At 48.4% G+C, this 14,741-nt stretch overlaps 1 protein-coding gene across 1 annotated transcript in view; it reads right to left on the bottom strand.

Annotated features, from left to right (window-relative positions):
* EXT1 (exostosin glycosyltransferase 1) overlaps window positions 1-14,145 on the bottom strand; it is a 285,234-nt gene extending 271,089 nt beyond the window's left edge. The window contains exon 1 of the mRNA XM_025993374.2: window positions 12,862-14,145. Coding sequence (XP_025849159.1) covers window positions 12,862-13,829 — 968 coding nt within the window. The 5' untranslated portion in view covers window positions 13,830-14,145. The remainder of the gene's footprint in view (window positions 1-12,861) is intronic.
* Window positions 14,146-14,741: the final 596 nt, after the last annotated feature.

Raw genomic sequence — 14,741 nt, 5'->3', positions numbered from 1 at the left:
AGAACAGATTCGTGGTCAGTACAGACAGGAGGTGGGGGATGGGCAAAATGGGCAAAGGCAATCTAAAGGCAAAAACTTCCAGTTATAAGACAAATACGTCCTGAGGATGCAATATATAGCATGTTTGACTGTCATTAATGATACTGTATTGTATACTGAAAAGCTGCTAAGAAAGATCCCAAAAATTCTCATCACAAGAAAAAAATTGCTGTACATCAAATCATTAAGCTATATACCTAAAACGAATACAGTGTTAAATGTCAATTACACCTCAATTTAAAAAAGGATCTGTTCTGATATTTAATCCTGTTGGCCTCTTTTATCCCACTTAGGTTACTTCTTACACATGGCTAAATCTAAAGTAAGTACAGGGAAATACTACTCTGTCTTTTAACTATACTAAACATTGAGGTACTGAAATTTTATCTTAACATTAAATACTGTTCATTTTAAAAAAAAAAACATGTAATATAACTCTACAACCTAAATACAGAAAATATTCCACATTTCCACTCTTTGAATCAATAAAAGATTGCCCTACATTTACAGGTTTGCAACATTATACTTGCGTACTTAAAAATGCAGTTATCATGAAAGGTGTTGCTTAAAGGTAGCTTTTTTAACGCAGTATGAATTTTAAAGGAGCACGTAGGATATAAGAAATGGTGTTTTCAAGAAAAAATTATTCTCTGCCTCTCAGTAAAGCAAAAGCATTTCAGTATCAGATTCCCTGTGATTAGATTTTCAGATTGGCTTATATATACAGACCTAGAAATAATTTTGGAGAATGACCTCACCGAGAGCTTTGTAAAAATATATAACATAATTCATATTTAATCAAGTGCCGTAATGATTGCCACCAAATCTGAATCAATTTTTAAAACCTATTAGAAATAATTGTGAATTACTGTATCCTCCATTTTATCCATATACCTTGAGCACTTGTACTCGTTCTCCCCTGGACGAGCTAACACAAACAAACCAGGAGATTTTAAACACAGGAAATGGAGGCCAGTGAGAGAAACAATCATACACCTTTCCTTTGCTTTTTTTTCCCCCTCTGCTCTTTAATTAAATGATAAATCTCAGTATGAATTCATTAGGAGCCTGATAGCTCAATTAAGCACTATGTTATTATATACTCTGGGGCAATGCTTCAATAGCGGTTAACAGAATTTGGATGTAACCTGAGCAAAAAAAATGCATGCCAAAAGTTATATTCCACCGACCAGCTGGGAGAAAAATTGCAAGGAAGGAGGGGCAGAAAGTCCCAATATCTATAGACTGTTAAAATTAAATAATAGAAAGGTCATAATGGTTTCTCCTATAGCAATCAATTCTTTGGGTTCATATTATGCAGCAAACTCCCTCAGTTCATTTTAATTTGGTTTTACTGAGTGCTTGCTTCGGCAGCACACATACTAAAATTTAGTTTCACTGATACTCTTACCCAACAGAACAGAGAAAGAAAGGAAAGAAAGGGAAAAAAAAATAAGAAAAGAAAAGAAAAGAAAAGAAAAAAGAAAAGAAGGAGGGAGGGAAGGAAAAAAAAGATTTAAAAAAAAACTAAAGAAAAAAATACCCTAGGGGTTACAAAGTCTACTGGAAGAAAATGAAAATGAAAGGGACACCTGGCTGGCTTATTTGGCCAAGCATGAGACTCTTAATCTCCAGGTCGTGAGTTCAAGCCCCACGTGGGACATTAGAGATTACTTAAAAGAAAATATTGTTTTCTAAAAATTAGAAAAGAAAAAAAAAAAAAACTCTAGGCTGGATCAGCAAATGATCCAATGAACCCAGAGGACACATGGGGGAGACCTGTGCTGTAAACCAGAGCATTTCAGCTAGAGAATCGGTACTTTGAATACAAGGTCAGCAGTGGTAACATTGCCATTAGTTAAGTAAATAGAAGTTGTTTTCATGTATCCAACACTGAGTGCCTGGTATGGGTGGGTCAGGCTTGGTGCCAGCTACGAAGATATATAAGGGCCACAGAGTGCAACATCACCTTCCCAACAAGGCTTTCCTTCCCCTCCATATTTAACACTCAAAAACCCTTCTTCACCCCTACTCTCACAGTGCCCCCAAATCCCCGGGTGAGCTTTTTAAAAACCTGGAACTTCACCCCGGAGAGTCGCCTGGCCACAGGTAGGGTCCAAGCCCCATTTCCAGAAACTCCCCAGGCTGAGATCCACAGCCCTTACCCCTTTCCATGCGCTGCTTTTCTTTGCAGCATCTAGCACCTTCTAATATACGCCATCGTTGGTAGGTATCAGCCTCTGGCCAGGTGACAGATGGTGAGCATCTAGAGGGCAGGGATGTTCTGTTCACTGCTGAATCCCCACTGCCTGCACACAGTAGGTGCTCAGTACCTATCTGTTGAGGAAATTAATGAAAAGTCAACACTAATCCTGCCATGGGGCCTGTACAATCTACTAACAAAAAAGAAAAATAAAGAGTTAAAATAATATAAAACCAGAGCTGCAGCCAAGTATTAGATATTCTATTTGAACACCTTATTGGGGGGATCTGACCAACACTGAGCATCAGGAAGTAACTCTTGAAGAAGAAAAATGGAGCAGGGGGATAGTTTTCCAAGAAAGACAGAAGAGGGTATGTAGGAAGATGAAGGAGGAGGAGTGGTCTCTGCCACGGGGCTGGGGATGGCCAGGTAGGCAGACCGCAACACCTGTACCTTGATGATCATGTGAACAAACTGTCAAGAAGCCTCCAGGCCAGGTTCAGCTGGGGTGGTGACACGGTGACATTTGTCAGTGGTGTTACGGATGATTTCCACCAATCTGACAAGGTGCTAGACCATATGTAGGAAGTGTGACATCCATTTTATACCTCCACCCACTGGTTCCCATCCTGGGCACCCCTAGGAGGGTGGAAGAGGCAAAGCAAGCTGAGGTTCTCTGCTCCAACATGCCTGCCAGGACAAGCACCAGACTTGATGCCCCTCCCCTCTCCAGGGCACCTTCCTTCCCCAATCTCCAACCTCTAGGTACGAGACCTGGGGAGGGGCAAGCTGGCCAGCAGCGGCCCAGGGCCACTCTCTCACCTGAGCCCACAGCCCAAGTCATCCTGGGTATCAGTCAATCAAGAGTAGCTACCGTCACAGGCCCACACCGCAATACCAGGAAACTTTTCATTTCTCATAACTTTAAAGTACTGATATGTGTCATAAAACCCAAGAAATCTGAGTTAGCAACAAACACCAGAAATCCAATGCTAACTCAGAGGACGCCCCATGTATCTAGGGCCCTTGGAGAACTGGCTGGGCTTGGTAGACAAGCATTCAAACAGAGAACTTACTCTTCGGAGCAGCAAAATATTTTTGTTTTAACCATCAGGGTTAAAGAAGTTCTAAAATGCATTACTTGTTCCTCTACTTTCTTTAACAAAGGACAGTGTACACAAATGATGGCTCACGGTCAACACTGCACTGTGGTGTATGTAGTTCATCAAATATTTACAGGAGCTCTGCTCGGTGACAGGCACGGCTCTAGGTGGTGGGGCTTGCAGGCACACTCAAGAGTCTTCAGGACACACTCCCGGGCCCTGGGCCAGCTGTTCTCAAATTGCAGTGCTTCTTTACTTCTTCTGGGCATTACATTTGATAATTTCCTGGCCTACTTCCTCACATTCAGGTTGCCAGCTGTCCCTTCTTCCTAGATCTGTCTGCAAGAATCCCTCTCATTTTAAAACGTACTGCCTCTAACCTACCGTGGGCTGGGAAAGGAGATCACCGAACTGGTCAGAACTGTCCCTCTACAGTAAGATTAAATAAATACTAGGGGAGAAGTCCAAGTGATGCTCAATCAACAACCCTATGGATCGTGAGTGTGTGGATGACTTCCATTCCAGCTGTGCAGGACAGGTGACGTATGGAAGAATGGAGGTTCAGCAGCGAGAGGGGCCCGGCTCATAACCCCGCTCTGTGCTCTCAGGCAAGTCACTTATAAAGATCCTCTGCATCTAAAATACGTTATTTTAGACAAAAAAAAACATAAAGGCTAAAGAAGATATTGCCCATTACCAGGTACCCAGAACACTCTTAAGAAATATTAGCTGCTACTGCTATTATCATCATCATCAACTGGGCTCAAATATGTCATGCCAACAGGATATGGCTTCAACAGTGCCTGCCACAGCCAACTTCCCCTAACCACAGTCCCCTGTTCCAGGAAACAACTTTAGGCTGGTTCTTTGCAAAAGGATGGCCAATTAAATCACGAGTGGCAATGTGGCAGGGCAGTCTTTTAACTGATGAGATCACCGCCATACCCGAGATGTGGCCTCATGTGAATGGCTCTCCCTAGAAGGAGAAACGATGAACAGTAAAGCCAATCAGACCACCTTCCTCCTGGGCCCAGGTAGAGTTCTCAGAAAAGCCCGGGCAGTAGCTGGCACACACACACAGGGGCAGTGGTGCTAGCCAAGGGAGATAGGAAGGCCCCGATGGGAAGACAGGTATTGTGCTGAGTTCTGAGAACCTACTGGAGCAGTTCCAGATCGGCGTCTGTTCCACGTCCCCTCAAATAAATCCAGTGACTTAAAGTGGCCTGGGTACTCTTCTGCTTTTTGGGAACTTCAGGGCCTGCCGAAAGAGCCCAGGGAGGCTACTGAGGAACTGAGCTCCATAGGACAAGTGCCTCCAAATGTCACCCTCAACCACACAAGTCCACCGCAAAAAAAAAAAAAAAAAAAAGAAAGAAAAAGAAAAAGAAAAAAAAGTCACCTGCATTCACTGAGCAGCCAGCCAGGGAACCTGGAGGATATGAGGTCAAGGAAGTGCCTGACTGCCCCAGAGACCACCCTCTCCTGCCCAGGCCACCTGCCTGCTCCAGCGGGAGGGCCACAGGGAGCTCTTTCCACAGCCCATGGACACAAGAGCTGTGCTTCCAGGGCACTGATCACAATTTCCCGGGGATTAGGCACCGAGGAAAAGAGGAACAGAGTCATTTCTGTGGCTTAGTTAAGAAGAGCCATGTTATGAAACTAAGCAAACCACTGTGGTTGATTAGAAAAGGGCAGGAAGCCGGTTCTTAATAATACCACCACCCTGCAGAACGCATTAGCATTTACAAGGAATGTGCATCCCTTCGGCCTCACGGGCACCCCTCCAGGACCCTGGGAGGCACAGGTCAGGATCTCCACTCGCAGGTGTGGAAACTGAGGCAGGGGTCAGGCACCCCGTCTGTGGGGGTCACTTCCTTCCTCAGTCTGGGCTCACAGGCTGCCTTCTAAAGGTTCTCCAAGAAGACCAGAGGGCACACACAACAAGGACAGTAACCCCACGCCTTGCATTACTGCTGAAAGCAATGAGATGCAACACAAGCCCTGAATGTAACAAGACCATAAACTGTCGGTTGGCTTTTGATTTTCGTCTCGTTTTGTGTCTTTTTTTTTTTTTTAAGATTTTATTTATTTATTCATGAGAGACACACAGAGAGAGGCAGAGACACAGGCAGAGGGAGAAGCAGGCTCCCTGCGGGGAGCCCCACGCAGGACTCAATCCCAGGACCCCGGATCACGCCACCCAGGCGTCGCTCAGTCTCAGTTTTTCAATCAATTAGAAGAGTTGTCTCATTGGCACTTAGAGTCCAGACTTTAACTGGATGCCCAGGGGAGAGACTTGCCCCCAACTCACCCCCGTGCGCCAGGGAGTCAACAACCCCAGGGAACAGAGCCGGGGGGCTGTGCTGAGCCGCTGGCCGAGGGCCGGCACCCAGCAGGGCAGGCTGCGGGTCCCAAGGCCCAGGCAAGGCCGCACAGTGAGGAGCCAAGGCGGAGGGGGCCTGCTTGCTAAGGGATCCCGGAGGTTCTCGGCTCAGGCAAAAACAAAACTTCAAAGGGAAGAGAAGCTGTGGGAGCTTCAAAGACCCCCTGCAGGACCAATTAACACCTACAAATGTTTATCTAAGCAGTCTTTAATGATGGCTACTTCACCAAATGGGTGCTGAGCCTCACCTCAAAAATAGCTGTTCCTCTCAAAAAGATGGGGTTGGGGAGGTGCAGGGTAGGGGGGTTCTGTGTTGTTCTCCAAGAGACCTGACCATGAAAAAGACAACTGCTCCATACTCAAGGGATAATCATCACAGACTTACTTATGATAAAAACACTAAAAAACTCTTATATAATAGAAATGAAAAACAATAAACAACAAATCTCTTAAAACGCAAATGTTTAAATAAACTATGGTATGAGCTAGGAGTTAGTAAAAAAATATGTAGCCATTAAAATCCTATTTCAATATTTTATTTTTTTTAAATCCTAGTTTAATATTTTAATAGGATTTTCCTATTTAGCAGGAGTGGAAAATGTTCTTGGGTAATGTTGAGAAAAAAAGCAACATGCAAAAATACATCTGAAGTCTGACCACAAACCCGATAGACTAGAATGGTGAGAGGAGAGGGGTCAAGTGTGTGGTGTTCACTACTGCAGCCCCAGCTCCAATGCCCGTGAGTCTGGCACAAACAACGCACTTAAGGAAAATGTGTTGAATGCACTATTTACTTACTATTAATTAAATGATAATTATCATATCTCTACGAGGTACTTGGATCCACAGAGATAGAATGATATAATCATAAAGGCATATATGTATAACAGGCCGATGACACCGAAGCTCAATCATAGTGGTTAGTCCTTATAATGCGGAGCTCTTATCAAGGAGGGGAGAGAAAAAAATTAATTTTTAACATGTATACCTTCTCTATTTCCCCCCAATTTGCCACAAAAGCCACTGTCTGTATAGCTTTTATAACTTTCTAAGCACTCTTCTTCTTTAGGGAGCTTGAGGACCTGGGAGCAGTGGTGTGAGGCATTCCAGAAACCTGGCCCATTCTGTCAGAAATGGAAACTTCCATTGGGTCTTCCATTCCTACCGGAACATGCTGTTCACCTCCTTCCCCAGGGCACCAGCCACTGCTGTCTCATCTGTCTTGCAGTTCACCTGCAACCAGAGCGGGACACCCTGCACACTATGGGTGAGGGCAAAGGTCACACAGTCCTCCTCCTTCCTTTTCTTAGGAGAGCTTTGAGAGAGACTTAAAAGCAGAATCTGCATAGACAAAGTTATAATGGGAAGTGGTGAAGGAGTTCAATGCCTAAACGTCAAAATTAAGAGCCACCTAGGTGATATAACTGTGAGATCAATTTTTTTCCTTGGGAAGCATATTTTAAAAAGGAGTGGAAAAAAAGATATGATATACAAACACCTGAATCACACTAAACTCACTAATAAATAACATCAGAACAGGTGGAGACTTCATTAGATTCTTTAAGGCAGTAACATTGTGTAGAGGGGAAAAAGAACCAAAGTGGGAATCCAAGGTCCCCAGTTATGACACCATTATTTATTATTCACCAGGTTTGCGACTCTGGGCTCCTTTAAGCTCTTAGGCCTGCACCTGAATCTGTAAAATGGGGACTTAACCCACCTCACACTGTTGTTGAAAGGCTGAAAGGAGCTAATAAAGGTGAATTCCAGTAACAGGTGCTCGACAGATCTTCCAGTGTTGAGGGAGGGCCTGGTTAGTCAAAGAATTTGGTCACAAGTGGAAGAGCTTCTAAATAAAAGCAATATCACTGAGCTCATGGAAACGTGAGCCCACTGTTCACGTTTGAACATGGAACATGCTCAGGAGACCGCAGAGGCCAGTGACCACTTGGCCTGACCTGCTTCCCTCTGGTGGCAGCAGGCCCTGGTGAGAACAAGAGAACTGGAACCAAAACACTTAGGCCTGTGGCCTCGGGTCAGCCACTTACGAAGCTGTGCCACAGTAGACCAACCACCTTCCCACAGCTGATCTCAGTGTACACACCTGTAAAATGGCCTCGCAGGACACCGTGAAACGTGGTTGGAGCAAAGCAGCCAAGAAGCCAGGATGGATCAAGTGCAACCTTTGGTGTGATATTAGCATACTGAGGTCATTTTCTCAGTGTTCTGGGGAGGCAGAGCTACAGGCCTCGGACAGGCCAAAGACAACAATCGCCACCTGAGGGAGGCACAGCTCCCCCTCTGCCAAGTCTGTGCTAGCTAAAGTCACTGGCACACTCAGGAGAACCAAAGGTGGCCTTCCCTCAGGAGGGCCTGTCCAAGCCACTCGCTGTATGACACAATCCTGCAGGCTCCTGGTGTGGGTCAGATTCTACTCTAAACCGAGGTGGTTGTTGAACTGGACTCAAGCAATTCGTAAATGACCCCAGAGGTAACACACAGCACGCCTACCTCTATTTGGAGGATTCCTTGTAAATGAGGCTCCCAGGTCCTCTCCAGGAAACAAGTTCAGGTGGAGGTTAAGGGTAGCAGAGAGGCCTAGAACCTTGGTGCAAGAAGACACCCTTGCCAATTTCATAATTTTGCATAATGTTCCCTATCTTTATTTTTAAACTGTGCTTGTATGGTTTATTTTAGAAATGTTTTTGTGCTATCATACAACTCTGGGGGGAGAGGCACTCGTATTTTAAAAACCTAAGAAGCACAATTTCCGCCTTTCATTTTAGAGGAGGAAAACATTCACCTAAGGTTCACGGCTGGATCATGAACTTGCTCCAGGGGTCTGTTAATATAGTTTGGGATGATGGCAAATAAACAAGTAATCATTTAAAATGATTACTTGTGCACATTTTCTTTTCCTATGAACACATCTGTATTCACCTTATCATTAGGTGAATTCACACTCTATTCCCTCAATCCCTTGAGGCCAAATTGAAAGGTCCAAAAACCTTCTACTTTGACGAAACAGCTTCAGGGACCTACACCTTAGTTAGCAGAAGGTAAGCCCTAGAGCCAGAATTTGAAAGTCTAACGATGCGGCTGTGGATCAACTCTTAAAATTCTACGACAAATGGTGCATGTATGGGGGTTTTGGGGTGATTATTTTTTCCTTCAAAGTTTGTCCAAGGTCTTCATCAGCTCCCCAAAGGTTTCCAAGAGAAATCCCCTAAGAAAGAGCATCAGTAAGGATCTCCCAGCAGCTGGAAAGCTTTCAAGTGTATCTGTAATTGAAGATGGAACACTGAATGTCAAGGGGGAAAATTCAGAAGGCCTGCATTCAAGGGCTGGCGACCCACCCACCCACCCCCCGCCCCCACCAACAACCTTTTTTTTTTTTTCCACCTTAAGCAAATCCCTTAGACATTCTATCCTTCCATTTCCACATCTGTAAAATGAGGATACTGGAAGCTGAATGATCACTTAGCTCCAGGACCCTTAAAAATACCAAGATTGTGAGTTACACCTTCAGCAAACACAGGAAAAGATAGCAAAAAGGCCTGCACAAAATCCTGCCTATTCCCAGAAGAGCTGCTTAAAATATTCACCGCTGCTTTCCTTGGAGGGGTCAAAGATAGAAGCCACCTCTCATTTCCTTCTCTTTCTTCCATTTCAGAAAGCCAAATTTGAAGCTTCACAATAATGCCCTTTGAAGGGATTTGAACTATGAAGTTCATGCAAAAAAACCATAGTTTTCTAAGGGTGCATAAGAAGCTCAAAGGAGTAAAACAGAATTTCTCTAAAGCCTCACTACAAATCATGTAATCACTGCAGCAACTTATTTTAGCCAGTATCACCTACATCTGTTAATATATGTAACTGGTGAAAATTAATTATGGGTGTCGCGAAAATGGACGTTTTAATATAATCCTGGAAGTCTGGCTCAAAAATATTGCTGTTACAAGAGAAAAGCTCATTCTGTGCAGCTCCTTGATACTTTCATTAATGAACGTCTGGTTTTCACAAAAGTGCAGATGAGCTGCAAGTCCTCAACCACTTAGCACTATTTCTTCGCCATCACATAAGGCTAGGTTCCACGAAGAGCAACTATTTCTTTTTTTAAGTTGGTACACTTCTGCAGTATCCTTACAAGGCCATGACATCATAAATTTTCAATCTAATTATCAGACCTCAGAAGTCCAGAGCAAACTTCTATGTAGGCTGCTGGTGGCAGCAAATTAAACTGAAGATGTTTCACAGGCACCTGCTAATGAAGAAGACAAGTGGAGGAAAACTGATCGCGTCTTTATAAGCCATTTCCAAGTGAAAGCGTCCAGCGCCCCTGAAGCACCCGCAAACCCATTCCACAGAAGGATAAGCTGACACCCGAGGTAATAAATCAAAAGTCACACTATGAGTCAAGTATGAGAAGTCAGACTTACATGACTTGTATAGACCTAACCTCAATATCACTTCCTTCTCTAAGACCCTGGAGAGAGATCCCCAGTGGGCTGGAGCTCTGCACCTCACATATGCCAGACTGACTTACAGAACACAACAGGGCGTGAAGGGGTTGCCGCTGGTTTCCAGCACAGTGCACGGTGGCTCGCTGGGCATGAGCACTGTCACTGTGTTTCCGAGCTCAGTCTTCATCGTCATGTGCTTCGAAATTCAAAAGTCGACAGCAAAAGGCAATAATGTTTGCAAGCACTATATCTCAGTGATCAAGGGTTCTGATAACCCAATGAGGTGAAGGAGGTAAAACTCCAGGAAGACCAGGCTAATGGGCATGAAGGTTCCACAGCACTGTCCCGTCCTACTGAACAAGGTCAGAGCTGAAAAGTGTGCAAAGGGGGACCGTGAAAAACATCCAGGAGGGACTCTGCTAAAGAAATCCCTGCTCGGAAGAAAGAGCAAACTTGCTTTCCTGACAAAAATGCCACGTTTCAGATGAGCCCCAATCCTGAGGGCCTGACCCCTTGTGGTCTTTAAACACACACCCAAAACAAGAGTACGGGTGTCAGATTTCCTGGCCCCATCCCAAAGAGGTCAAAAATTAGTTAGATTTAATTGGCAAAAATTAGAGGTTCTATGAAACCAGCTCCTCCTCCTTTCACTGCCAAGCTCTAGCAAACGCTTCGGCAGAGAATATAGAGATGAAATATTTATCTGGGGAAGGAGGAGGTGGAAAAAAAAAAAAAACAAAAGACGATTGTTTTATTGGATGGAGGCGCGTTTCCCGAATAGATGTATAACTCCCCGATTCCCTAAGCTCAGAACTCAGCTCCAGCTCCTTTGGGAGAATGAGGACCACCGGAAACCTTCCACAAAATTCGGGTGAGACTGCTTTAGAAGACATGGAAAGGTTAGACTTCATCTCGAGTTACTCCAGCACAAGCCAGACAAAGAAATTCCTGAAAGGCTATAAGCATTTTCTTTCCTATGGGCACCCACAGGAACAGGTCAATGTAAATGTCGTGTAAACAAAGCAGTTTATTTACTGACCACAATTTGTTTCTCTTGTGAGAAAATTTTAATCCACTGCAAATGAACCCAGCATTCACACCTAACTGCCCCCGAAGCAGAGTAAAATACAGATTATCCACGACTGAGCCCAGCCTCGGGTCTTCTTGCGCTGGGAAGGCAAGAGGTGTGGGGGCTGGGGAAGCCGAGCGCCTGAGCCCCGCTCCTCTAGTGTCTATGACCGAGTACAGGGGGACTTTAATTTCCCTTCCAGTCCCTCCCACAGAGGCCTGGGTGTCTGAGGAAATCCACGGACAACAATCAAACCTTTCATTTTCAGGGCTGCCTTCCCACCACGGCCCTCCCTGTGCCAATCAGGTTTGCGAAGCGTCTCCCCTATTCTGCATCTCATGAATCAATTGCAAAATCTGCCAACCTCTGCCAGTTCCTCTTGTACTCAGCTGCGAGGTTCCCCTTCCTTCCCTGGGCAGCACAAGGCTGCTCTGCTTCTTAACTGGCGTAACGTGGAAATGCACCGTAGGAGCTCACTAACTCTTTCACAGCCAGACAGAAGTTGAGGGTCTGGGGCTCCGACCCCAGCCACTCGGAAACCGACCCGCCCGAGCTCAGGCTAAGGCGGATTTGTGGAAGCCGGCTTTGACCCCAAATCCCGGAGTCGGTTACCGTCCCTGGAAGGAAAAGGAAGAGAAAGAGAGGCTACAAAGTATCCGACTCGGTTACTTAGCAACTGGACAAAACTAGCCTCACTACGGAGGGTGAGGAGGCATCTCCAGCCCATTCAGAGAGTAACAGTCTCCGATTTACATGCAAATAATAAAGACAAAAGGGAAAGGAAAATCTAAATTAGCGACTGGAGTTTACAGCCAGAGGGGCTGAGGCCCAGATTTTAAAAACAGCCTCTCCCTAGGAAGGAGATGGGATACAAACGTGCAAACACACATACACGAATGAATGAATGAATGAATGATCGCAGGCCTGCATCAGCTCGAGGTCTCCCTCCGCAAAAGTCAGTGCCACGGAGGGTAGGGAGGAGACAGGCACAAGAAAGTTTAGTAGCTTAAATTAAAACACTTGCACCGCTAACATAAACTGAAGGCGTTCGGGAACGGACAATCGGAGCCTGGGGAGTTCCCGGGAAAGCAGGACCCCCCTGCTCCTGAGAAGAGCAAAGAAAGCATCAACCTTGGGGGAAGGTCTGCGTGCGGCGGTGGGTGGCCTCAGAGCCCCCTCGGGGGTCCCTGCACCTCCTCGCAGACACCCTGCTGCACCCGCTGGTGAAGCACAGCTCCCAAACTTGGATCAAAGCCACACCTTTCACAGACACACATGGCCCTGCAGGGTTTCCAAGCAAGAGGGAGATACTGTCGCCTACTTGGCCCGGGAAAGTGCTCTGGGCTTCTCTGCTGGCCCGAGCAGCTCAAACTCTCGGCCCCCAGCTCCCAGCCGCCTGCCTGAGCCAGGCTGCTGGGTCCCAGGCACCCCCCCCCCTGCCGCCCACCGGGCAGGAGGGAAGAGGCCAGAGGGCCCCTGTGCCCCACTCCCACCGCACCCCACCCCACCCCACCCCACCCCACCCCCAACCTCACACCTGGCTGAGGTGGGCAGGGCCCGGGGCTGACCGGCAGCAGCGGCCTTCAGGCCGAGCCACTTACTTCTCATACTCGGTGTTGTCTCTGTCACAGCGAGAATCCTTGTGCTTTTGCCAGTCTTTGCCATGCTTGCAGGTGGTGAGAAGCACCACGTCCTCTCCGTTATGGACGTGATATAAGGCATTCCTGGTGTCTGACCCTATCCCTGTCAGGTACCTCTTCCCCTTGAATACCAGCATATACTTCCTGAGCGGAGGGATGGTGTTAAACTTCAAAAACCCCCTCTCCCCTCCTGTCCTGGGATGATCCTTAGAAAAGAGGGGAATGGAGACATCAAAGTTGGGTCGGAAGTTTTCAGTACTGATGCTGGCTTTGGCCAGCATGGCCTGGCCGATGTCAAACCCCACGTCCTCGGTGTAGTCAGGCCAGGTGCCGGAGTATAAATTAAAAATCAAGTGATTCCTACCATTGTTCCACAAGTGGAGGCTCTGCACTTTGGACCTCAGGTTGTGCACGTACTGCGGTGACAACTGGTCCCTGTCTAAAGTATCCAGACTCAGGACAAAGAGGCACGCCTGGCCGGGGTCCGAGGTGTAGAACCTGGAGCCCTCGACGGCCGCCAGGATGTTTTGGTAACTTTCGGCGATCTTCTCCCCCTTCTGCTGCGGGTACACGTAGACCTTGAAGCCGTTTTTCTCGCAAAGGGCGAAGTCGAAGCAGGACTCCATGCGGCACTTCTTGCCTCTGTAGATGCTCGAGTTGGCGTCTCGCTTCTGCCGGGGGGAGGCGCGCACGCCCGAGTCCTCGGGGCCCGGCCGGTCCCAGGGGGCGAAGGGGCGCAGGGCGTCCGGGGGGCGCGGCCGCAGGCGGCCCGGGCTGGCGCGGTGCAGGCCATGGCGACCGCGGCGCTCCTCTCTCGGGCTGGCGCTGGCGCCCCGCGGCGCCCTAAGCTGCAAGCCGCCCAAGTAGAACAAAAGCGCGAGACAGGAGCCGGCGGAGAGCAGGATGAAGTAGCGTTTTTTGGCCTGCATGTGTCCTGCCGGGGTCGAGAGGGTCGTACGCGAACACGGGGCCCGGCCAAGTTTCCCAGGCGACGCGCTCAGCTCCAGTCCGCCATCTTCCCGCCGGCGAAGACTTCAAACTCCCCGCTCCCACCTTCTCTGGACGCCGTTCCCCAAGCCGCGGGCTGAGCCAGCGCATGTGGGCGATTGGCTCAACTTTCTCCCCTCCGGTCTCTCATCTTTGGCTTCTGCACGATTGCACGACGGGCGCGGGAAGGCGGGGCCGGGGGTCCCTCACCCCGGGCGGGCAGCGGACGGTGATTTTCTTGCATGCACCGAGACGGAGGGAAGAAGGGGGGGAAGGGGAAGAAGGAAGGAAGGAAGGAAGGAAGGAAAGGCAAAAAAAAAAAAAAAAAAAAGAAAGAAAGAAAAAAAAAAAAAGCGGCCGATGCCCGATCGACGGCGAGGCGAGGCGAGGCGAGGCGGTCCCCGTGCCTCCGCGGGTCCCCGGCAGCGCGCGCCGCACGACGGGCCCCGGGAAAGCAACTTCGCCGGCTCCTCCTCCTCCTCCGCGCGCCCGTGCAGAGCGCCCGGGAGCGCCCAGTGGCCGCCGGCCGCTGCCCGGCTCGGGCGCTAGTGCATCCTGCAGCTGCGGCGCCGCAACCTCACGAATCCCTGCATGTCTCTCCGCCCGCTCCCGCGGCGGCCCCGGCGCTCCGGCGGGGTCCCCGGCTGCTGCCGCGCTCGCGGGGCCGGCCCCCCCCCCCGGGACGCGCGGCGGCGGCCCGGCTGCAGGAGGCGGAGGCGGCGGCGGCGGCGGCGGCGGCGGCGGCGGCGGCGGCGGCGCGTCCTCCCCGCGGGCAGAGCCGGCCCCGAGCGGCGCTTCGCAGGCCCCCGCGCGATCGCCGCCGACCGCCGCGTTCGGTCGCCGAGTGTTACCCG

The sequence above is a fragment of the Vulpes vulpes genome, chromosome 13 (genome assembly GCF_048418805.1).
Source record: "Vulpes vulpes isolate BD-2025 chromosome 13, VulVul3, whole genome shotgun sequence".
NCBI lineage: Eukaryota > Metazoa > Chordata > Mammalia > Carnivora > Canidae > Vulpes > Vulpes vulpes.
This window is presented reverse-complemented; position numbering and strand designations above follow the sequence as displayed.